The sequence below is a fragment of the Danio rerio genome, chromosome 6, assembly GCF_049306965.1.
Source record: "Danio rerio strain Tuebingen ecotype United States chromosome 6, GRCz12tu, whole genome shotgun sequence".
NCBI lineage: Eukaryota > Metazoa > Chordata > Actinopteri > Cypriniformes > Danionidae > Danio > Danio rerio.
Window position 1 is genome coordinate 37,385,077 of NC_133181.1, and position 25,714 is coordinate 37,410,790.

Consider the following 25,714-nt stretch of genomic DNA (forward strand, 5'->3'; position numbering starts at 1 on the left):
GGTTCGACCCCGGATTAATAAAGGGACTATGCTGATAAGAAAATGAATGAATGTATAATTGCAGACATTACAGAAGGCTATTTTGCATATCATTGATCTGCAGTTATAATCAAATATTCATAGAAAGGTTAGTAATAAACATTTATACGCAAGAATTGGTGTACACAGCATTTGTTTTGAGAGTGCCTCTTGTATGATATGTGAACAACCTGTACAGCTTTACTTTGACATTTCCTCAAGCGAGAATGACATCGACTGAAACTTTCTGTCGTACACCATGTCAGGGTACCATTGACACTCTTTTGGCAGTGGAACGCAAGCATGATAAAGATGATCCATACCGTACTACTCAGTGGAAACAGGCCATAACTGTGTAGGAAGATAGATGTCCTTCAAGAATGAAGGGAATGATGACAGGAATAGATAGAGGTTTTTGTTAGCATATCCAAATGTATAAATGTAAAATAATGCTTTGTTTGGCAGATAACTTGCTCAAATCAATTGTTCCAATCAAATTTGTTAGACAATCCATGTGCTTTTATGTTATTCAAACAACTGTAGAGAAAGTACTACACAATACAGTTCCAGAGAAACAAAACAATGCAAACAATAATAACAAATAAACAAAACAAAGCATTATATTTTGGTTAACAAAACAAAATGAAACAAAGTACAGACTCTTTGTGCTGAGGTATTTTAAATGTTATACATTTCCCAATTCTTGCTGATACAGTCACCGAGAATGTGAACAAATTTGACGGACACGTTTCTTTCACTAAACTGAACAAAAACATAAAAAGTGAAAGCTGAACATTAAAAAACCAATCTGAAGCAACAGTATCTTTGATCATGGCAGTGCTGAGAAATAAAGCACATCCATAAAATCGGAATCTCTAAGCAAATGTACAAACACGGTGTTCAAGAAAAGTGGCAACATGAAAAACAAGACATTCGGTAACTGCAGAATGCATTCGGATGTCTAGCACAAGCAATACTGAGCCATTTGTATTGGTCAAAAACACCAATATCATACTCCATTCTTAATTTGTTTAACAAAATACTGAAATGTTCCACTTAGAAATCACTGACAAAACCTGTTAAAGTGCAATCACTACACCATTTGCCTTTATAATAAACAATGATTCCATCAGTATAAAACAAATAGTTACTGCATTACAATCTCGAATACAAAAAAAAAGTATAAAAGCATTTATACAAATTTCTTCAGTTGAACAACGTAACACTGAGAATGCTTAAAATATTGTTCTTCTTTAAAGCTTGTTATTAAAAATACTCAAGTTTCACATGCGTACCTTATTTTACACACTCCTAATATTAACCATTAAAACAATGTTAACTCCCTTTCTGTAGATTAAACATTACCAGTAAATAAAACCTAATTTACATACCTAACAATAATATGAACTTTCATAAAAAATAAATAACTTTACTAACTAAAAAAAGACAACTTTAAAAGTACTCTTCAATAGGCAACACGACAGGTGTTTCAACATAAACAACAACAACAATTGTGTCCAACAATCCAGTGAAAGCAGTTCATCAGGGGACACAAACTCTTCATTTGTAATGCAGACACCGTTTCCTCAGAGTAGTGAGAAATAGGTAAATATTTGCACTGGAAAAGCACATTCCAGTATGTTTGAAGCTTGGTCAATGTCCTGCTTGTACCTGCTGCAGTTTTTACAGTCAATATTGTCTTCATATCATTAAAATTGAAATAAAAAAATCCAGGGAGGGATTTCTGCTTGCTTGCTCTTGCAAGAAATACAAAAACTCACAGATACAGTCTTGTGCATCACAATGGAGCCTCCATCCATTGGTCATACAGCCACTTTTCCTTTGACTTCTAGTTTGTTGGTGTTCTCGCTCTGTTTGGTGATCTGCTCCTCGGTGAAGGTAATGTAGGAATACACCAGACTGCCAGCAATACTGAAAAGACAAATACAGCAGATCAAATCACTAGTGTTATGTTACATTCAGACAACTCAAGAATGGGTTTCTTTAGCTTTGGAAGATTACTTATAAAATAAAATAAAATAAAATAAATAAATAAATAAATAAATAAATAAATAAATAAATAAATAAATAAATAAATAAATATATATATATATATATAGATAATGGTTAATCAAAATGTGATGTTTTGTTATGATCTTGTTGAAATTATTATAAAGTTTTGTAATATTCAAAAACAAACAAAAAAAAAACTAACAAAAGCAAAGAGGGCAGAACATCTTGGGCTCTATTTTGATGGTCCATGCGCAGAGCGCAAAATGCAGGGCACAAACGTTTTCAGGGTGTGTCAGAACGCATTTTTGCTAATTTAAGGACAGGAAAATCCGCTTTGCGCCGTGGCGCATGGTCTAAAAGGGTTGAGTTTATTTTCTTAATGAGTTATAGGTGTGTTTTGAGAATAAACCAATTAGAGTCTCATCTCCCATTCCCTTTAAGAGTCAGCTGCGTCGCGCCATAAGCGCATTCGCTATTTACAGGATGCAAAGTAAGTCTAAGTGGAAAAACTGAGCATTTCACTAGCAAACAGTTAACATTTTTTTAACAGAAAACTGTTAAACAGAGCATCTACTGCGTGAGAATGAGAGATAATGGATCTACTTTCACTTTTGGATAGGGAAACCTTTACGCACAGACATCAATTATTTTATAAATAATAAATTGCGTTTGTTAAGCGCAAATATTCATTTCAAAACTATTTCTAAATTCAGTTCTAATTTCCAGCAAACGAATAAATGAATAATAATAACAAATGTGCTCAAAAACCTGAGTTATATCCTAAAACACATGCTGTGCCCCGTATGGTCTAAAACCTGACAGGTGGGCAAATCTAAGCTTGTATTTAATAAAACAAATATAAATATGGATATAATAAAAAATACTGCTAATAATAATAACATTATACAAAAGCAAATTTTTATGAATGAACTGAAAAAGCCTCCCGAGATGAAGACATAAAAGCAGTGATTTTTCATAATTATGTAGGCTAGAAAATATGTTTTGTAATATTTTAATCCTTTATATTTATATCCTATATATATTCTTATTATATACTATATATATCCTTAATATTTAAATTTTTTCATATGTAAAGATATTTGCCTGTTGCTCTCTTGTGCGTATTTAAGCAGTGTGTAAGCGAGGCGCAACTCTGCGCCGGAGTTTAGACCGGGTTTGTTTTGGTCTATTTAAAAATCCCAGCGCAACACCTCGAAACGACTCTTGCACCAAGCTGAAACTAGCAAAAGACTATTGCGCCGCGCCTTGTGCCACATTGCGCCGGATGTATGATAGGGCCCCTTGGGTGGCTTCTCTCCTTTTTTCCCCAATCGCACTTTGTTGGTCACAGTCTGGCACAGCTACATAGCCACAGTTACATTATAAATGTCTAATATCATTTCAATTTTTATATTAACCATGGAACTGTTGTTACAGGGAAACTTTCATTTTCATTAAATCTGTGTGAAATTATAATATCTGCTTATGTATTCCTTCATATCAGTGTTATTGATAATGCAGAGGATGTTTAATCTTTTCCATCATGTTGAAAACAGTTGTAAGATTCAGATTTGTGGTGTCTGCACTCTGCAATGACTTTTGCACATAATCCACAATATGCTGTTGTGTCATGGGCCAGTTTTCATTCAACCAACTGAAAGCTTATTTACACATCCTGTCCCCAAAGTACACTATATATGCCAATCACCATACATACTATAGTAAACGTGAGCTAATGAGATCAGTAATTCCTTAAAATTGCTATCGTGTATAGAGAGGCTTCCCCATTCCAGAAAGAATTGGATTGGCCTGAAGTTCTGATGATAAGATGAAGCGTAAAGTGATGCCATCAAAACTGATGACCCATTTTGAAAGCTTACATATTCTAAAACAGTGTTTCTCAAACCTTTTTCACCAAGTACCACCTCAGAAAAAGATTGTCTCTCCAGATACCATCATAATGACTGGTATTGAAATACATAGTGGGCCTAATTAGGCGGCTACAGCTCTGCACAGATCACGAACGTGGCAGTTTAATTCTTTTTATTATGAATATTTATTATTGTCAGCCACTTTAAACATAATAAATAGTTTGAACAATAACACACAGGTAAAAAAAAAAAAGATAAATAAAACGTCAACGTTTAAATTAAATTGTAATTTTAAAAGTTATTAAAAAAATGGCACTGTTCTTAAAAAAGTTAATAGAAAACTGCTGTCCTTAAAATGTAAATTATTATCATAAAGTAGCAAAACCCGCTAATGTTTCTTGGACCTCATAAATATAGGTTATACCGTATGTCAAAATTCATATAAAACTCTGATAAATTTTGAAATATAGGTTGCATGTATACATGACTTATTTGTATATCTATGAAATCAAAAAGTTAACTTGTATTTTAAATAGGGGTGTAACGATATTAAAACCGAACCGAAATATCGCGATACACCAGCCACGATACGTATCGCGAAACTCTCGTGGCGTACCGCGGTACTCTCACGCCCCCTGCTGCCCATTGTTGAGGTTGACGTCACTTGTCTCTAACTAATTGAACCAATTTAAACACATCTTTAATATCATATTTGATTAAATTGCTTTAGTAATGATGAGGATTTGTTCTAAATATTATATTCTAAAGTTAGTATTTTAGTGCATGTTATGTCATGTGACTTGAGTAAGCATCATACTCGTTACTACTGGACGCAGGATGGCTGCTTTACATAGTACTGAGATTGCAGATCCCTCAGACACATTTAAGTCATCTGTGTGAAAACATTTTTCATCTGTGTGGAAACTCAGTTTTCCAGTTGAGTACAGGAATAGAATTCGTGTCGTAGACAAAGCACACGCCTGTCTGTCTCAACTGTTTCACGAAACTTACTTGTAAGGAAAAACATTTAAAAAGTGTGGTAATTTCACAATGTGAGGGTGTAAGCAACAGAACTGCCAACAAAAGTGATTTAAATGTACAAAAGTAAAACCAGAATAATGCCCAAATATACAAAAAAGAGAATTATTTACACTAATAAAAATAATATAATAAAGTAACAAATTCAAACAAAAGTATCAAACAAAAATTAGTTAAACTCGAGCAAGGGGGTGATAGTGAAGACAAACAAAAGAAATAAATATAATAAAACAATTCTAATCCATAAATAACCCCTCTTACCTCGCTAAAACTGATGAAAAGAAAAAAAAGGTCTTCAGCGCCGTGCGCCGCATTCTTCCCTATACTGAATAAAATAAACAAAGATGACCTTTACCTCTTACCTGATGTCTTTAACAATACATTTTCTACGTGTTTGCAAAATGGAAATCGTATGACATTTTTCCTATCCACCTTACACTAAGACTGAACTTGAGGAGATACAGCTATATTGTCGGAGCTAAAAAAAAATAATATACAAATCAATTGAAATAAAAATGTACAAACCTCACAAAATTTCTTAAAGTGGGCAAAAGTAATGCAAAATTATTTTACCCAAACGAAAGTTAAGAAAAAACAACGAAAATCATAATCATGTCAGAAAAATACACGAAAAACGAGATCAAAGAAAAAAGCGCTCTCTCTCTTGCTCTTCCTGACATGCTTTTTACATTCCCGCGCTGCGTCCCCAAATGATGATAGATCGGTCTCCTGACCAATCAGCTGTCAAAAAGGCGGGCCTACAGAAATGACAGGCATCAGCTGTCATGAAGGCGGACCTATATAAATGACCGGCATAGAGGGAGCGGGAGAGAGAGAGAGAGAGAGAGAGAGAGAGAGAGAGAGAGAGAGAGAGATCGGGAGGCAAACATACAGCCGGCTACAACCCTAACATTAGTTTCAGACACAACCGCAATGTATTTTACTGGTGAATATGTCATGAAAAAACACTTTACAAACACATTATATGTATATTTTTCATTAATTTAAACGGAAACCTATCTATCTAACTGAAACCATAGATAATCAAAAATGAGCGTCTGTGTCTGCACAGAGATCAAGCCTCTCATCGGAGAATGTGGATATTATGGTGTTTTTGAAGAAGATCTTTCACTAGTCTACACTGCAGTTATTTATTTAATTTTAGTTTACTAAGTTAAGATGGCTGCACTAAAGAGAATAGTTTTTTTCTGACTAGTCTATATTGGAGGTATTTATTTAATTCTAGTTGTTTACTCGGGTATCCTGACTGTACTAAAAATACGATGACAACGTTAATAAAGAAAAAGGTAAGATGTTCTTGTTATTAAGTGAACTGTCCCTTAGCATTGCTGTTCACATGACATCAACCCTAACCCCACAGCAAACAGAAACCGAACCGTACCGAACCGTGGCTCCAAAACCATGAACCGAACCGTGCCTTTTGTGTATCGTTACACCCCTAATTTTAAATATACTATTTAGATCGACATATTTAAATTAGAAATTAGATCTGCTTACTGCTCGTTAAAGTAGGCTATGTGTGTCAGAGAAGCAAGTGATTAAAGTACACCAGTCAACATTGGGATAAAAAAATACAAGATACGCCCTCAACACAAGTATTCAGATATAACTTGGATTTAAAAACAGATAAAGATGGTGACGATCTAATGAAAACAGACAGACAGATCAATTGAAAGTCTAGAAGCATCTACAGTGAAGCACATAATCACTTAGGAGTCATTTGAAGAGCAAGGTTATCTGATTGGATAGTAATTTTTCAATAAAGGCAGAAATAAAAAAATTAATTAAATAAAACATTTTTTTTTTTAAAACAATTCTGCAAATTCAGTTAAAATGTTCTTGTTGTAATTTTGAAGACATATACTCCTGCCATCAAAAAAGGAGATTATGGTGACGGTTTTGTTAAAAGCTTTTACTGTTAATAAAACTGCTTATTATCAATGCATAGTGCATTTGCAAAGGGATCTTGTTTAACCAAACGGTTTTGCAACTTTTAAAACAACAAAATGAAATCCATGAAATTGATATTGCTTAAATATCCATAATGCCCAACCCTAGGTTTCATTTTGTGAAAAGCTCCATTCATACCTGATGTTTAGACCAATAAAGTTAGTCCATGAGAAAATGTAATCCCCTCCAAACACCATTCCAATATATGTCACTAATATATTCTGCAGACAGAAAAGATTCATTAATACAACAAAAGACAGGATAAAGACATACTTGAAGACAAAGAGATACTTACTTTTAAGCAACCGACAATGGTAGTAGTAAGCGCAGAATTATACTGTGTGCAAAGTACAGTGGAGTACATCAAAATAAACCTGTGAACGTACAAAACAAAATATACAATTAATCTTAAGCAAATACTCAACAATATAAAAAAAGCTAAGGTTGTCAAATGGTTTACTGGCATAATGTATGAAGCATGGCTCAAACAGAACAATTGCAAGTCTTCTGTTGGTCTGCATAGTTAATTTGTGTGGGACAATCTGCCAACACAAGAATACTCGGTAACACTTTATAATAACTACACACTATGAAGTATTTTTTAAGCATTAGCAATTAATAAATTCATTATTTGGTAAGCATTAACTCTACATTAATAAACGTTAGTAAACAGTTTAGAACTGCAGCTACAAATGCTCTATTCTAGACCTATAACCACATTTTTAATGTGCTAAATACTTGTACTTTCATATCTTGTTAATAATTTATTTTTCATTACTAAATTAATTATTGCATTATTTACAAACCAGTTATTTAAGAGTAGTTGGATGTTTTTTAGGATCAATCAGAATGAGTTAGTAATTGATTAACAAACTATTTAAATTAGCATTTATAATTCTTATCATTCAAGCATATACTAATAGTTAATTTGTATGCTAATCAATGCTTTATTAACTAAACTTCATCCAGTTTTGTGACCTAATCTAAAGTGAGGAATATTTATGCTTAATAAATCCCTTAAAAATGACAATTGAAGGCTCAGTTAAATTCTAAAGAGGAAAAAAGGACATAAACAACATTATTCATTTTAAGAGAAACACAACTGATACTGTACTTCAAATGAAAAACAAATCTTTGCAACCTTATAAAAATAATATTACTCTGCAGTTTAAACATTGTATCTTATTATATAGTTAAACTGTTATATTGTTGTTTTATCTAATTTGATGTCATATTTTGACACTATTGTCATTCAGCAATGTTTAAACTGCACAGTAATTTTACTTTTTAGATTAGATTGCAAAGCTTATTGTTCATTTGATACTGAGCCTTTCATTGTCCTTTATAAGGGATTTAGAAAGCATAATTAGTCCTCACTTTAGATTAGGTCAAAAAACTGCATGAAGTTGAGTAACGCAATACTTCATTTAGTGATAAAAAATAAATTAACAAAGTATGAAAGTGCAATTATTAAGCACATTATAAATGTGGTTGCAAGTTAGGAATAAAGAATTTGTATCTGCAGCTATAAACTTATAAAGCGCTTTGGGTGTATGAGCATACACAATAAATGCGCTATATAAATACACATTACAGTACTAACATTTATTAATGTAGTAATGATTCATAGTGTGTAGTTATTATAAAGTGTTACCAAATACTCCTAAATGCACAGATTAACATCCCATTTAAATAACTAGACTGTAAAAGCAAAAAAAAAAAAAGAAAAAGCTGAATGATGATAAACGCCATGATACATTTTCCTTTGTATCATTACACAAGAGAAACATGTAAATCATGAACATTTATAAGCTTGTTAACAATTAGTCAGTCATCCAGGTAAAGTATATAGCCTAATGGAAAGCTTCAAGTACTTCCCCAATAAAACAATAAAAGACTAATTCGATCACTCTTTATGGCCATTAACTGACATCTGTAAGAAAAATATTTTCACAAACTACTAAAAATTACAAACCACTAACATTTAAACCCCACTTCAACACATTAACTTTGACACAACCAGTATTTATTTGACAAAATATATTATACTTACCCCATTATACAAGAGAGAAAGAATTGACTTATAAACAAAACATCGGACCAGCCATCATAATCAAAGGCCTAAAGGAAAAAACAAAAACAAAGCAATTACCTTAGTTAATCATTACATTTTAGAGCTATGGAGTTGTTTGTAAGAAAATATCTAGCTCAAGTCTTAGCTCTGGTAACATTTCATACATTCCACATCATTCACATTCTTCCAAGTCATTAAAGTAAAAACCACAAAAATGTATTTTTTTTAAATTCCACTCAGCCTATCAATAAAAAAAGACCTCGTCTAAGATGAACACACCTAAAGAACAACACTATAAGCTACAAAACTCAATCTGCTAGTTATGCTGACTGGTATAAATGGCAGCTTTGTGCGCGAGACACACTGCCTCCTGTCCACTCTCCTTCCTGAAGCAGTGCCTGCCAAATAAACCAGGGCCTCCCTGTGAACACACTGAGCTAAATAAAATGAGGCATTCATGGAGCAGGGCCCTGTCATCCTAACCTTCCCCAACAACTGAGCCTTGTGCTCACACTGCATGGTCAGAAAATCCAGGACGTAGCACGCGTTTTGATTAAGGAACTGCACTGATTTTCTCAAGGGAGAAGCGCTCAGGCAGGAACAGACAAGCTGAAATTTATGTCAGTCAGCTTGCTATGATTTCTGGCGAATTTATGACAGTCGTTCCAATCGGCTAATGGGGTGTGTGTGTGCGTGTGTGCGTGTGTGTTCACTGGCAATTTGAGCTCACTGCAGCTGAGCAGATGGTTTGCTTATAGTTGCCAGATCATCTACCGGTATGAAGCCTTGTTGAGAGATGAGGTCTTAGGAGTGACTGGAATCCTGGGGTTATTTAAGGACTGGTATGTAGACTATTATATATAACTGAGCTTTACTGAATTATCTGGTGTGTGCATAACTAGTTCAAGGACACATATACACACACATATGTATTGTGTAAACACAAACACACATTTTATATGTAATTGAAGTCAGAATTATCAGCTCCCCTTTGATTTTTTTGGCGAGACCACTGCTGTCTTTCACACATACTGGGAGAATTTTTTAAAATGCCTACCTTATCCATGTCTCCTGTGACGTGTGCTAAAAGCAGAGTTGGAAGTATCATAAATAAAGCGTTGTAGTAGAGCAGGCCATACTTTCCAAGCTCCTACAAGATTGAAAGAAAAAAAAAAAAAAAAAAAACAGGACAGACAAATCAGGTACAGTAATGCCACGTCATGTTTCCTCGTCACCCTCTACGTAACAGAGAAACAGATGTTAGGCATATAGCCGTAGGGTAAAAGTCTTTTTTCAGGAGGAAGCATAAGCTTTAACCGGTTGTAAAACTTTGACTTCATTATTCAAATTGACAGTGCTCTACCTAAGTTTATGCTTTACACATTCTTCATTGATAACTGTCGTTTCCTCATCTGTATGTTTCAAATAGAACACACATGATTTCCTAATAAGCAGGGTAATGCAACAAACACCACATGTTGCCAATACCCAGTTTCTTTAAATTCAAGCACATACATATAAACTTAATCCAGAAATAGAGAGGAAAATTTAGAGCATGCATACATGAACTTCCAGCTCAAATTAGAAAAAAGTAAAAAAGAAAAAAAAAATTGTATGATGAGAACAAAACCAACAATCAATTCTTAACATAAATGTGTTGCAGGTCAGTTGCAAATAGGATTACACTTAAGATAACAAGAGAAATAGGCTTAATACTTAAAAAACAAGGACAAAATGCATCCTAATTCCTTTGTCATATGGTGAATGCCAGCTTAAAAACAGATGCCAGCATAGACTGTCTTAAAAAACTATGATCAAAATAACGCAAAAGTAAAAAAACATTCATACAGCATACTATTTAAGGACAATAAACAAAGTAGAACATAAATGATATGGTTAAAACTAGATAATTCAGAAATCGCAATGCAAGAGAAGTCGTTTCATCTTTTGCATACATGGCAATACAGCACATCACAATTAGAGACTACAGAGAACAGCTGCTGCTTAAGAGAGCTTTCGCGGTCTTGAAGTAATCTCTAGCATGAATGTGTTGCTTTCCTTACCTTAGAGTCAAGTTTCTGCTTCACAAAAGCTCCATTGGCAGCAGTTAAGACATCGTTCATTAAAATGAACACGTACCCTTGCAGATCAAAAGCCAAATCAGCACTGAAATAGAAAACAGGAGTCATCAAACAATGTTAAAAAAATATGTGCAGACATGATTGGCGTTTTCAGACTTGGCAAGTAACATTGGGATGTAAAGTTCATTTCTGTGTTGCAATTCAGTCTTTGCAAACAAGGAGTCCTCTGTAAAGAAGTAAATAATAGGCACACATTTAAAAAGCAGAGTGAAAAACAGGGTTTCTGTGAAAATTTTTTTTTTAGGTAAATGTCCATGTCTGTATGCTCTATGAATGTAAATATATAAGGTAAATACAAAGAAAAAATACTGCTTCAAAATGATCTCCACTACTTTTCCATTCATTCAGCAAACAAAAATAATAATGAATGAGTCATCTTATTAATCTCAACTGAGTTTTTTCAACTTAGAAAACATAAACAGGCCAAATCATAAAATACAACTAGATAGTTACAAACACGCTTGATTAAAGTCAATATATTGCAAATAATGTTTCTTGACAGACTAGTTATTCCACATAAGATACACAATATATGGTCAAGGTTTAATGGGTATCAATTAGACATTGGCCAAATCACCAAGTTCCACTGTTTCAGCCCAAACCTTCTTAAATCTAGTACAGAACAAAACAATATGTCTACATCATGGATAGCCTAAAGGTAAGGAAATTAACCGCAAAGTTTCCTTTTCATCTAATTAAATGTTTTTGTTTGTTTGTTTCTGTTCAGCTACTTGGAGTAAAATAACTTATTTATTTTAAATCTCCAGTAAATAGATCCTATCTTAATGATGTCATGAGTTTACGAATTTAAGATTTTCAAATCTGATTTAAGTCTCATTTGTAAGTCTCACAGAAACCCTAAAATATACTAAGCTGAATTCTACTGCTCCAACAGTGGTTCACTGGAAACATTTACCTTGCAGCTACAAAGGCCCCAAGAATCATAGTAAATACTGTCAGCTGAACTGGCCTGGAGAACTTCTTCCTGTAATAAAAGACATAGTCGCTGATATTTTTCTTCATAATGAACATTGACAAATGCAAGTTTAAAGAAACATGATCAATCAAATAACAAGACTTTCACTTACTTTAACAAGAAACCCTCTGCCAGCATTGTAAAGAGAATTGAAAACCTCCTTAATACTGTAAACATTGGCAGGCTAGAGGAAAGAAAAGTAAATTATTTAGATATCATATCATTAAATAAGCCTCATGAATTTTTTTAACTGACAAGTATCATACTTGAGTCTTTTAGTTCCAAAGAGCCCTGTTATTTGATTTCCAACATAAAGAAGAGGTAGCGGAAATGTCTGAAATTTGAAGATAGATCAAAATTGAGCAGGCATTCCAACACTTATAAAGCAGAATTGTTTTACAGTCACATGTAAGTATATTTTCCCATGTCAACAAAAAAAGCTGTGCATAGCTGTCCAAATTTAACAAAATTCCCTGTGAGAAAACACGTGACAGCACGCAGCATTCAATGACCCAGCACCTCTCACCTTTCTAGGTATGCTACCATCAAACTCGGGGAAGGTAATCACCCGGAGGGCTTTTCCTACCCTTAACACAACTACTGTAGCCAGCATCTGCATATGAGGAATTAAACAGTGTATATTATGCTCTGCTCTGTAATGTGAAAAGAAAAAAAAGAATATTTATTTCTGACAGAAGAAAACCTACCTGACCAATGCCAACACATATTGACGAAGGAAACCTGTTTGAAAAGAATTGTGTATCAATGATTATTTACATTGTTATTACTTCTGATTCATTGATATTATAAATATTCCATCTTATGCAGTGTAGGTTTTTATCAGTGTTTTACTTTAGTCAATACTAAACATGTTTAGTTTGTTATAAGTGAGCCCGCACGGAATCCATAAACATCTGCAGTTTTTCAGCCCGTCATTAAGTCTATTTATTTAGTATAAATGTGTAAATATATATTTATTCAGTTTTTTTTATTAATTTCAGTAATGTTATTGACTAATAAGAAAACGTTCATATGATTTACTTGCAATACAGTTTGCAAAGCAATAATTTTTGTCTTTTAGTAGATATATGGTAGATATAATATATGAGAGATTTGCTTTGTTTACCAAATAAATGGATCTAATAGGATTTGCATTGTAAACATTAAAAAATTAAAAATGTACAATTTTTTAACATATTACGATACACGATACGTTTTTAGTTACGATAGACCCATACATCCGCAGATTTTTTTACAATATTCTAGAAAGAGCAAAAAATGCAGTTTCTGCCTGTCCTTAATTATAAGATATAAGTTAATTTAAAGATAGTTGAGCAATTCCATGCAAATGTCAACCTTGCCATGAAAAAAAATATCGTTTTCATCAAAATAAAGAAACCCTTTCTAGGTTTTTTTGTGTAAGGAAGTATTTTACAGTACTGTAAAAAATACTCTAAAATGTCTCTGTCAATGTTTTCGAACAATTATATTTGATTTAGCCAAGTCACACAAGTGCCAATTTTACATCTGTCACATCCATAACAGAGAGAGGTCACATCCATAATCGAGATTTTCCTCAGAAATGCAAAAACATCAAACAAAATTAATTCAATCAATTTTATTATATAGCTTATCAACATTTATCCTTTGATTAGCATCTTTTCTTTTGGGCTGTGCAGTTTAGTTCACAGAATTTCTACAAAGTATGTCGTATACTGTAAACTTGTAGACTTTTTGGTCACATCGATAATGTATGTTTAGTTTCCTAATTTAAAATGTTTTGATTGTTTTTTTTTATGTTTGATTGATATTTTTCTGATTTCATAACTCTGTGGTTAGTAGTTTTGGAAAATATAAACTGATGTTTCAATATAATGTTAACGGATACTTTCTTTGTGAATTTATGTTTACGTTTTTAATGCAAATGTCACATCCATTAGGCAGGAATTGCTCAGTTACAGCAAAGATCAATTGTCACTTGCCATGTCATATTGTGAAGCTCTTCTATTACACCATTTATATTCAAATATTACTTATTCCTTGTAACTTCACAGAAAAAGCAAAAGGATAATCATTCTTCTCAAAGGCATTGGTTCAACCGCTATCCTTAAATGTAGTCTTTAAATACATCAAATGATAACTGAGCTAAATTTGGTTTTCTATTTTACACATTCAGAATTTCTCCTTAATAATATAACTTCAGAACAGTATTCTGAGCAAAATGTAAATAGTGAAATCATATTAGCAGCAAATGACTATCAAAGTATAACATTGTTCACAGTCAAATATCTAGTGCTGTGGTTGTTTTGAAGTAATATTTATTTTTTTGATTTAAGAGCGAATTTTCAAAGAACCAACAACATCGGGAGGCATGTCACAAGTTGTAACTGGACGAATGTGTGAATAGAAAACCAACTTCACCTTAATCAAATGATAATCATTCTTACAAAACAGTTTATGAATCAGCTACTGTTGCATTAAGTTGCATTTTACTAACGTTAAGTGTTTTAAAAATCTTTAAGAGTTCATATTTCTTACGTTACTTGAAAGAAAAAAAACGGAAGACACATTACAAAAAACTGTTTTTGAACTCCTTTTCTTCTTTGACCATCATGCCAGTTAGATACAGGTACAGTAGAGTACAGAAAAGACACTCAAAAGTCTAACTTACAGGTAATATTGTTGCATTACAATGATATAACTGAAGTATACAAAATAAACATTATATTATCACGATATATCTCTCAAAACAATCTACGTTAATAACATCTCATATTTTGGTTTGGGAAAAACTCAGACCCGGATGTGTCTTTCTGCATCACTGATACTGCTGTAATCACTAAAGTTGCCAACTATTCCAAGTAAGTTACTCTGGATGTAAAGCCAGTCCAGCTCCTGAAATACACCGAGTATTTAACTTTAGCCAAAAGTCCTCTTACCTGTAATTGGTCAGGACGCTCTTGTTGACTACAACTATGAGGAACGAGCTTATTCCGTAAAAGCCCGCAGCTGAGAGTTTAAGGAGTACCGTTAGCGTCTGGTCCGCCATCCCTGCCGCTTCATTCCTCGCCTCACATTGCTTCATTCCGAACGCAGCGCCTTTCTTCCTCCCCACGTTGACGCCTCTGAACTTCCGCCATGTTTACAGAGACGTATGGGGTGACGTGCCGTCTCATTTACATCCAACAGTACGTTGCTCTCTGTCGCCACCTGGCGGCAGCTGACTGTAAAGTACAACACGACAACATAGTCAAAGCCCCTTTCAGGTATGTACAGTCCAATAAGCGAGGTAAGCGGCCGCGTAGGGCCCCAGGAAATCTGGGGGACCCCGATAAATATCTAGAAGTAAATTATACGAATAAACTACATATAACATCATTTACATATATTTTACATAACTAAATGTTATTTAATATACACTAAAATATAATCTCATTATAATAATGTAATGTTATGTGTTATGTAATAGTATAAATTAAAATATCCACCACCCCACACAAGGAACAGTACAATAGTCAAATATATATAGTTGAAGTCAGAATTATTAGCCGACCCCCCCCCCCCCCCCCCGAAATTATTAGACCGCTTGTTTTTTTTTTCCCCAATTTCCGTTTAACAGAGAGAAGATTTTTTCAACACATTTCTAAACATAATAATTTTAATAACTTATTGTTCAAGCTCTTGTTCTCTCCAGACTGGATTATTGCAACTCTCTACTAGCCGGGCTTCCAGCTAACTCTATCAAACCTCTTCAGCTGCTTCAGAACGCAGCAGCATGAGTGGTCTTTAATGAACCTAAAAGAGCACATGTCACTCCGCTACTCACCCCTTTGCACTGGCTGCCAGTTGCTGCTCGCATCAAATTCAAAGCTCTGATGTTTGCTTACAAAGCGACCTCTGGCTTTGCTCCTTCTTATCTGCTCTCACTTCTGCAGATTTATGTGCCCTCCAAAAACTTGCGTTCAGTTAATGAACGTCGCCTCATGGTTCCATCCCTAAGAGGGAAGAAATCACTTTCCCGAACTCTCGCATTCAATCTGCCCAGTTGGTGGAATGAACTCCCTAACTGCATCAGAACGGCAGAGTCACTTGCTGTCTTCAAGAAACGACTAAAAACTCAACTATTTAGTCTCCACTTTCCTTCCTAATCTGCAATTGCATCTCTTGGGCTATACCACTAACTGTACTCAAAAAAAAAAAAAAAAAAACTTTCTTTACTAATGCTTTTCTTTACACACCTGAAACTTGCCTACAGTACTTATTCATTGTTGCTCTTATAGTTGTGTAAATTGCTTCCTTGTCCTCATTTGTAAGTCACTTTGGATAAAAGTGTCTGCTAAATGACTAAATGTAAATTTCTAATAACTAATTTATTTTATCTTTACCATAATGACTGTAAATAATATTTGACTAGATATTTTTCAAGACACTTCTATACAGCTTAAAGTGATATTTAACGGCATAACTAGGCTAATTAAGTTAACTTGGCAGGTTAGGGTAATTAGGCAAGTTATTGTATAAAGATGGTTTGTTCTGTAGATTATCGAGAAAAATATAGCTTAAAGGGGTTAATAATTTGGTCCCTAAAATGGTTCATAAAAATTTAAAACTGCTTTTATTCTACCCGAAAAAAAAAACAAATAAGACTTTCTCCAGATGAAAAATATTATCAGACATACTGTGAAAATGCTCTGTTAAACATCATTTGGAAAATATTTAAAAAAGAAGTAAAAAAAATCGAAGGGGGCTAGAATTAGGTTGAATTAGCTTAAATTAGGTTGGGCTGGGCTAATAATTCTGACTTCAATTGTATGTATAGGGTTTTTTATTGTTGTAAATTTATTTTAAGAGAACAAATCATTTAAAATGTAAATACTGTATTAATTTAAAACATAGAAAAGCAGATTGAGTAATAAAAAATTTTTTTGAAAAAAAACACCAAAGAAATAATAATTAAATAAAAGTAGAAAGGTTGCATTCGGACTTGGGCTCCATGGCCTAGGTCGGTCCCCCAATTCGCTAAATCCACCCTTGTGTACAGTATATCTGTAGTCTTCTTTGACTAAATTTAGGATAACAAAACTGGCTGAGACCCACACAACATATAGCTTATATGTCCCCAAATGTACAGCAAATGTATAAAATCTGAATATTCACAAGAAATAAAATTGTGTGTATGCACTGAGACATACACAAAATGAAAAACTTTTTTTTATTTGTAAAAATGTTTCATATACTTTTTTCTGCAGAGTTTAATTTTTATTTATATATATATATACGTATATATGTATACAGGATGGGCAAAAAAAATTTGAAATGTATTTTTAAATAAAATACCAAATTCCGCCATTTTAAATTAAACTACAAAATACAACAGCCACATAACATCTCAAAATAAAATACTGTATTTTTGTATTTTGAAAATAATGCAAAATACTTTTACAAGGGAGCATGACATTTCTTTGCAAACCTTCCATCAACAGGTCTACTGGATCAGTCACTACTGTACATGGGGAGGTATTCATAAAAATGTAACTTATGTTTCTCTTTAATATTAGTATAGATTTTGTACAAATTTCAGACAAAAAGTCCTGTCTTAAAGAAGATCATTTTAATCTCTGCAAAAACCATTTAATGCAGATAATGAGTTAAGATGATATATATATATATATATATATATATATATATATATATATATAGAGAGAGAGAGAGAGAGAGAGAGAGAGAGAGAGAGAGAGAGAGAGAGAGATTAAACTGAAAAAGCACATTCCACTAGGCTAAAATTACTATAATCAGTATCTATCAAGCTAAATAATTTAGCAATCTTCATTTAGTCTTTAGATTTTGCCATAAAATAAAAAAAAGTTACTGTTACCACCATATTTCAAAGTAGATAGTGCAAATTTTTTTTACAGTGTAATAACTCATGCCTAACTGGAAAAAAAAATCATATTTTCCCCCTTGTCCCATTTAACATCAGTGTTGCAATAAGAGATAAAGCAGCATGCGCTGACTGTTTTTTTAATGAATTGAGGTCAAACGACCACATTATGGTGCACGCCTGATGTTTAAATGTTACAAAATGAGAACAGATGCCACATTAAGTTGCTTTACAGACTTCTACTTTATTACTTGTTTAATATTTCACAAAACATACATTTTTTAATAAACATATGATATATTATAAGTATAAACATATTATAAATCATTCTTACTGTAGTCTTCTAGCGGGGGTGTTCAGAGATAGATGAGTATCAAGATAAAATAGGTCATACATCGGTCAGCAACTGTGCAATCAAATGCTTTGAAGTTAAGAAGGATATGAGTAATTATTGTAAAAGATTTTGTGCATAACTTATCAAACATCTCTGTATTCACTAAACAGGTTATTCATTTTTTAAACTGATTATTCCTGCATTTATTGCATTTTTTAAACTACACAGAACACTACACACAATAGGCAAAAAATGAAATGTCTGCTGTTTTACAGTAACTCTAAAAAATGCATCAAATGATTAGCAATATACACGTCAAACCACACACAAATGATAAATGTAAAACACTTTTCTTGTGTTTTTAAGCGTGTTTTTATTTTTTATAGAACAAATGATACATTCAAATAATTTAATAAGTTAAACTAAAAGTCCACCGTTTACTCACACTCATTTGGCTGTTAACTTTTATGAATTTCTTCCTTTTGTTTAACAAGTATTGGTGGAAAAAGTAGCCATTGACATCCATATTAGGGGAAAAAAATATAATGGAAGTCAATGACTGCCTTTTCCCCACATTCTTCGGTATTTTTTCTTCTTTGTGTTCAACTGAAAAAAGAAACCCAAACTGGTTCGGAACAAAGTGGATGGGAAAATAATCATATCATTTTTATTTTGGGGTCTACTGATTTAAACATGCAGCCTTTTTCAATGATGTTTTTAATATAATTGTGTTCAGTATTTTCCAAAAAATGTTGCAATTTTTGCAGTGATCATCCCACAGAAAAAAAAAAACATTTTGGTTTCTCAAAGAGCCTTTCAGTGAACAATCCTTAAGAACCATCCATAAAATATGTTTAAATAATGTAAAGAACAATGTCTTTTTGTGGAAGAAAAAGGTTCCAAAGGTTATTTAAGAGTGTACCGCAACACTTTATTTTAAGGTGTCTTTGTTAGATATCCATGCAATTATTAAAATTAATTATGCATATGCATATAACTTGCAACCTAACCCTAACCATATAGTACGTTCATGTACCTAATTAGTATTACTCAGTAATTAACTTATTTTATAGAATTATACTGTAACAAGGACACATTAAAATGACCTAGTCCTAGTGCATTAAAGCAGACAAAGTTCATGCAGTTTTGTAATATAAGTGAGTGAGTGGTTTCTCTCATTTATTCAGCAGTTTTTTGTAACTGTAAGCTGTTCAAATGATTGTCAAGTTCAAGCTTACAGTAAAGTCACTGGCACTGCATCGATCTTACCTCCAACTATTCATGAGGGTCTAAATCCCTTCCAGGAGCCTCCGGTCGGGGAGTGAGCGTAGCTTTGTGGTTTCATCCCAGAGACACAATAAGCCACTAAGCCAAAACCTTTTAATTTAATGTTCCACATGGGTGGAATGATCTTCCTATTTCCACAGACTGCAGATTCACATAATTGAGACTAAACATCTTCCACAATCACCTGAACTCCTACAAATAAAACCAGGACCCCCACTTCTCTTCACCACCTCGCCACATAACAACCCCAAACTGAATGTGCCTCACACTGGTGAGTGGGTTTGACAAACCACCTAGAAAACACAGCCTTTCATCTTTCTGACACTTTTAACAGAAACTAGCACCAGTTTTGCACATTTTCACCTGACACTTTCTTACAATCAGCTCAAAAAAAAAAAAAAAACACTGTGGATTTATGGTGTGCTTCACACAGGCTTCATAAACCACCTGTAGAAACACTCTCTAGAAAAAAAACAATAACAACAACACTCGCCCTTAATCTAGCACCTTTTCCTCAGAGCACTAACAGCTTCTTTGTATAATTAGCACTGCTTGTGTGTATTGTCTCTTCTTGTTCAATCGCTGAATGCCTCCTCAATTGTAAGTCACTTTGGACAAAAGCATCTGCTAAATGACTAAATGTAAATGTGAATAGTTTAAATACAAAATAATCAGATCAGAAAACTCTTTCTCATATTTATTTAACACGTGTGGTTTCCTGTGGTTTATACGTGCAAGTTTCACATACAGTAATTGTGGAAATTGCCACTAGCCTGATTGTTTTGTGAATTTCAACACCTTTACAGTAAAAGAATGCCGGGAGTTCATTAAGCTCTAAGTGTATTTTATAAACACCACTGCCTAATCTACCGTTATTTAGAGCATTCTGCAAATTACTGTGTAACTCACATCAGTTTAGGTATGTCAGTGGGTTTTCCCCATGAGCACTTTGAAGATTAAAATGGAAACTAAGCCTCTAAAAGAGATCAAAAAATTTGGTGCAGACAGGAAAATGTTCACTGGTGATGTTGTCACATCCTTAGCACATGTGAGGAGAACAAGCATAATTCGCTCTTGTCTGGATGTTCCAGCCACTCGTATTATTGCTTTTGGTTTACTTTTTCAGCTAGTTTATGTGTAAAAGGGTGTAAAAGATTGATGGGTTAATGTGTGTTGCTCTTGTTCTACAAATATGACCTGACATTATGCTGTAAAGCTATCAGTCCAGTCAGTCCTAATGATCAATATCTGATGGCAACACAAGAGGAAACCAAACCGAAGAGAAATCACTGTTCAGGGTGCATCGAGAAAGGTATTTGTCTGCAGTTGTCTTTTTTTTTACTGCAAAAATTAATCTGTTAAGTAACTCAGCAACTACGTCAAGTAGCAGTCTGTTTAATGGGATTGTTCACTTAAATCCTTTTTGTTTTAAACGTCCATGAGCTTCTTTCTTCTGTTGAACACACAAGAGGGAAACCTGCAAGCATTGACTTCCATGATGTTTGTTTTGCCTACTATGTCAATCGTTACAGCTTTCTTCAAAATATCACCTTTGTGTTCAACAGAAGAAAGAAACTCATAAGGATTTGGAACCACTTTAGTGGCAGTAAATAGTGAGTTAATTTCAATTTTAGGGTGAATCATGACTTTAATATCTTATGATATATAATAGAAACATATTACTTATTATTATTAAACCTTATTACTGTAAAACCCAAAAAGTTAAGATAACTCAAACCATTTGTGGAAACCGATTGGAACAGACCATTTAAGTTAAAAAAACTAATCCTAATGAGTACTGTGAACTTAATCCATTTGAGTAAACAATGCAATTTGAGCACAGTAAATTCCATAAATTGAGGGAACTCAATCTGGAGTACTGTAAAGCCCAATAAGTTAAGGCAACTCAACCGTTTGAGGAAACATATTGCTACAAACCATTTGAGTTGAAAAAAACTAATCTATATGAGTACTGTGAACTTACTCCACTTAAGTTAAAGTAATGAGGTATTTATTTAACTTATTACCTTCAACACTGAGTTCAAAACTCTTTTCAAATGAGTACAATTAACTTTAATTCAATTTGGAGTCAACTACACTAATTTTATTTGATAAAGTTGACTGTTGGGTTTTACAGTATACTACTAACTACTATTACTACAAACATCAACCCAAACTGTTAAGGCTCATAATAGCTGACATAAATTTGAAAAAAATTTTACTTAGACAGCAGTATGATTTAGCGTTACATGATTGGTTGTTGACTAAAACGGTGGTTAATAAGTAGGATGCCTACCTTTGAAGCAAACATTCAGAGTTTCAAACAGGCAAAAAAATACCACAAATCTAGGTCATTGCCCCTTGAAAGAGCACAGAGAGCTTGAGAAAACAAGGTTGACATAAAAAGATCAGGCTGTGACTATCATTGACTATCGCTTATGATAGCGCTGACTCTTTACAAAGATCGCAAACTTATCATTTTGTGGTGACTTCGTTCTTTGATGTTTTTTTTTTTATCCTAAGATATTTACAGATATGTGACCCCTTTTTGTGACATCTTTAAAAAGAGGTGATGGAAGGAAACTGTATTCGAAGTTCTGCTATTGAGAAGACAGCTGAAGAAATGAGGAGAAAAGACATGAAGGGTAGAAAAAAGATATTTGACTCACTTATAGAGACCAAGGACAAGTGAGGCATGAAATGGATTGTTTCATCAGAGCCTGGAAGCTGGTCTTCTTCCTCATTTTCTGCATCAAATTATGTGGTGAGTACAGTTTTAGCGAGCGTTATTCATTTGAACAACATCGAAAGATAGTGTTTCTCTGTTTATAGGCTGCTACAAAATCAGTTGTGTTGGGAAGTTGACAGTGGACTCAGATGTCATTCAGATGGGCACCAATCTGACTGTCGGCTGCCAGACATACACTGAACGCTGTGGAAGGCGCTTTGCCATAGACTTCAATGGACATACTGTTTTTGAAGCAGTTAATTGTTCTGTAATAACAACGCACTTAGTCATCAATCAGCCCAGCTCTTGGCTACGCTGCAAGGTGAAGGAAGGAGATACATGGCACCTGGTCTGCGGACGAGATCTCAAGGCTGGCTGTAAGTACATTTGTTCATCTGTTTTCACATTACGCTCTGCTACACAGAAAACATCTGGAGAAATATTTTTTTTATAAAAAGTTTTTCATTACAGTTTATGTTAAAGTTAACGTATATATATATATATAAAAGAAGAATATATATATATATATAGTATATATATATCTGTAAAATGAATGAAGAATGTTCTTGCAGAAAATGTCCGATCATAAATAAAAATGATTATATGTAAATTATATATGTATATTACAAATCAATTATAAACATTTTGTTCTTCAGAATTACGTTAAATTTTAATGTGTCATTTCAATGTACTTTCTGTATCTTTGTAGTTGTTTGAAAGTTAATAGCAGTTTCTGAATTAACATATTATATTATATTATATATATATATATATATATATATATATATTTTTTTTTTTTTTTTTTTTTTTTTTTTTTTTGTTTACAGCTACTAATATTTCCATTTTTCTTTATTGCAGTAGATGCAATGGCACATTTATTATTGCATACATTGTAATTGTTTGAAAGTTAATAGCAATTTCTGACATATTTCTACCTATATTATATTATATTATATTATATTATATTATATTATATTATATTATATTATATTATATTATATTATATTTGTTTACAGTTATTACTTTCTCTATTTTTCTTTTTTCAAATAGATGCAATGGCACATTTTGTATACATTTAAACTGATTTCATTCAAGTCAATATTTATATATATATATATATATATATATATATATATATATATATATATATATATATATATATATATATATATATATATATATATATACACACACACAGATGAAATCACAATTATTAAACCCCCTTTTGAATTTTTTTCTCTTTGTTAAATATTTCCCAAATGATGTTTAACAGAGCAATTTTCACAGTATGTCTGATAATATTTTTATCTTCTAGAGAAAGTCTTATTTGTTTTATTTCGGCTAGAATAAAAGCAGTTTTGATTTTTTTATTAACCATTTCAGGGACAAAATTATTAGCCCCTTTAAGCTATATTTTTCTCGATAATCTACAGAAAAAACATCATTATACAATAACATGCCTATTACCATAACCTGCCTATAACCAAATTAACCTAGTTAAGCCTTCAAATGTCATTTTAAGCTATATTAAAGTGTCTTAAAAGATACCTAGCAAAATATTATTCACTGTCATTATGGCAAAGATAAAAATAAATCAGTTATTAGAAATGACTTATTAAAACTATTGTGTTCAGAAATAATCTTCTCTCACTTAAACAGATATTGGGAGAAAAATAAACAATAATTAATTAATTAATTAAGGGGGGGTAATGACTCTGACTTCAGCTATATATAATACATTCTAAAATGTTGAAATATTATAAATAAATTATCTTTAAGTGTAAATATGGGAGAAAAGTGAAAAAAAAAGATCAATAATCGAATATGTACACTGAAAAAATGAGTTCTGCAAAATTGTTGCAAACAATTTATATGGGCTGAATTTGAACAAACCATTTCAAGTTAGTAATGTTTAAGTAATTTTTTAAGTAATTTTTTTATATCTGTGAAATTATGATTATGCAGCGATAGTTCATTTTCTGCTTTAGACCCTCCAGGAAAACCAAAATTAAGCTGCGTCACACACCAGCATTCAAAATTTGTTAACTGCTATCTGACAGCCACAACTGAGACATATCTGTTCACAAATTTCAGAGTCACTTTTCGGTAAGTAGGCTATGTTGTCTTATTAAGATATTCCTATTTGAACAGTTCTATCAAAGAGGCCTTGTACATATTATTTCAAATTTCAAACCAAGAGCTCAAGTTTAAAACATCCTTTCTGCTTTATCTTTTTATTTCTTGCATTTTTTTCCAATATAAAGCAACAGGACATCTCTGTTAGGCCCATACGAGATCAACAAAGGTCATATCTCTCTTCAACGATCATTGTTCAATGAGAGTATGACATACAACGTCCATGTAATAGGGCACAATGCATTAGGACAATCACTATCTACTTTCAACTTTTCGATTTGGGACATTGGTAAGGCACACATTTACTCATCTCTGAAGCCCTTTCTCATTTTGATCTTAAGTGAAAGTTGTAGCTACAGTATAGAGAATATGAATGTAGACTCATTTTAATTTTACGCCATTGTTTCTGTTCAGTGATTCCAAGCACACCAGAGATAATGCAAATTTTGCTTGAAAATGGTTCTCGTTTCCCAACAATTTACTGGAATGGTTCTGACGATCATTTCAAACCAAGTCTGAGGTACAGAAGAGCACATGGTAACCACGCCTGGGTGAGAATCAGATTCTGATCCTTTACATATAACAATAGTGAAAGCCATTTTAAAGCTTTTGCTATCATATTTTCCTTCCAGGTGCTGGGAAATATAGCAGTTGTCCGGATTGGATGTGTTTTCTTGCAAGAACCCTTAGAACCACTGATCTCCTATCAGTTTGAGCTCAGAGTGTGTGTTAGTTCAGCAAACTGCAGCATGTGGAGTAAACCCTTTAATATTACCAGCCCTGGAATAGGTGATGCCTTACTCTAGAGTTAAAATGATATAGTCACCTTAACGTCTGTTTCACCGTAATTTCTGACAGTCGTTTTGTTGTTTTGCTTCAGCACCCTCAGAGAAAGTTGACGTGTGGGCTGTGATTAACAGAAGCAGCTCTCGTGAACCTCAGAATGTCACGGTTTTGTGGAAGGTAACAGCGCCACCTACCGCACATATACATTTGTTACATTTAATTAGTATTTGGTCATTTTTTTAGATTAATACAGAAAATACATTGAACATTATTATATTTTAAAATCACTTCTAGATATATCAACATACAATTTGTTAAAGCTTTAAAGTTATAAAACCATTACTTCATTCTTTAGTGTCACATAATCCTTCAAATTTTTAACAACTGTCTAACTATGTCTTGCCTGCATTTTTAAAATGAATTTAATACATCCTCTCTGACAAGGTATTAATTTACTTAA

The 25,714-nt window shown here is 33.0% G+C and overlaps 2 protein-coding genes across 5 annotated transcripts in view; one reads left to right on the forward strand and one right to left on the reverse strand.

Annotated features, from left to right (window-relative positions):
- Positions 1-524: 524 nt before the first annotated feature.
- Positions 525-15,281, reverse strand: slc35d1a (solute carrier family 35 member D1a). Its single transcript, NM_001003877.2, is given in 12 exon segments — positions 525-1,950; positions 7,050-7,132; positions 7,207-7,285; positions 8,965-9,032; positions 10,043-10,135; positions 11,049-11,151; positions 12,043-12,111; positions 12,215-12,286; positions 12,369-12,436; positions 12,629-12,715; positions 12,810-12,843; positions 15,042-15,281. Coding segments are annotated over 12 exon segments (1,011 nt in total). The 5' UTR covers positions 15,188-15,281; the 3' UTR covers positions 525-1,841.
- il23r (interleukin 23 receptor) overlaps positions 9,675-25,714 on the forward strand; it is a 40,959-nt gene continuing 24,919 nt past the window's right edge. The window contains exons 1-10 of one of the 4 annotated variants that reach the window (XM_073952427.1): positions 15,074-15,391; positions 19,745-19,875; positions 20,821-20,916; positions 22,128-22,368; positions 22,437-22,709; positions 24,321-24,438; positions 24,597-24,757; positions 24,883-25,019; positions 25,101-25,257; positions 25,349-25,431. In XM_073952427.1, the coding sequence (XP_073808528.1) occupies positions 22,305-22,368; positions 22,437-22,709; positions 24,321-24,438; positions 24,597-24,757; positions 24,883-25,019; positions 25,101-25,257; positions 25,349-25,431 (993 nt within the window). In that variant the 5' untranslated portion in view covers positions 15,074-15,391; positions 19,745-19,875; positions 20,821-20,916; positions 22,128-22,304. 4 annotated transcript variants of the gene reach the window in all.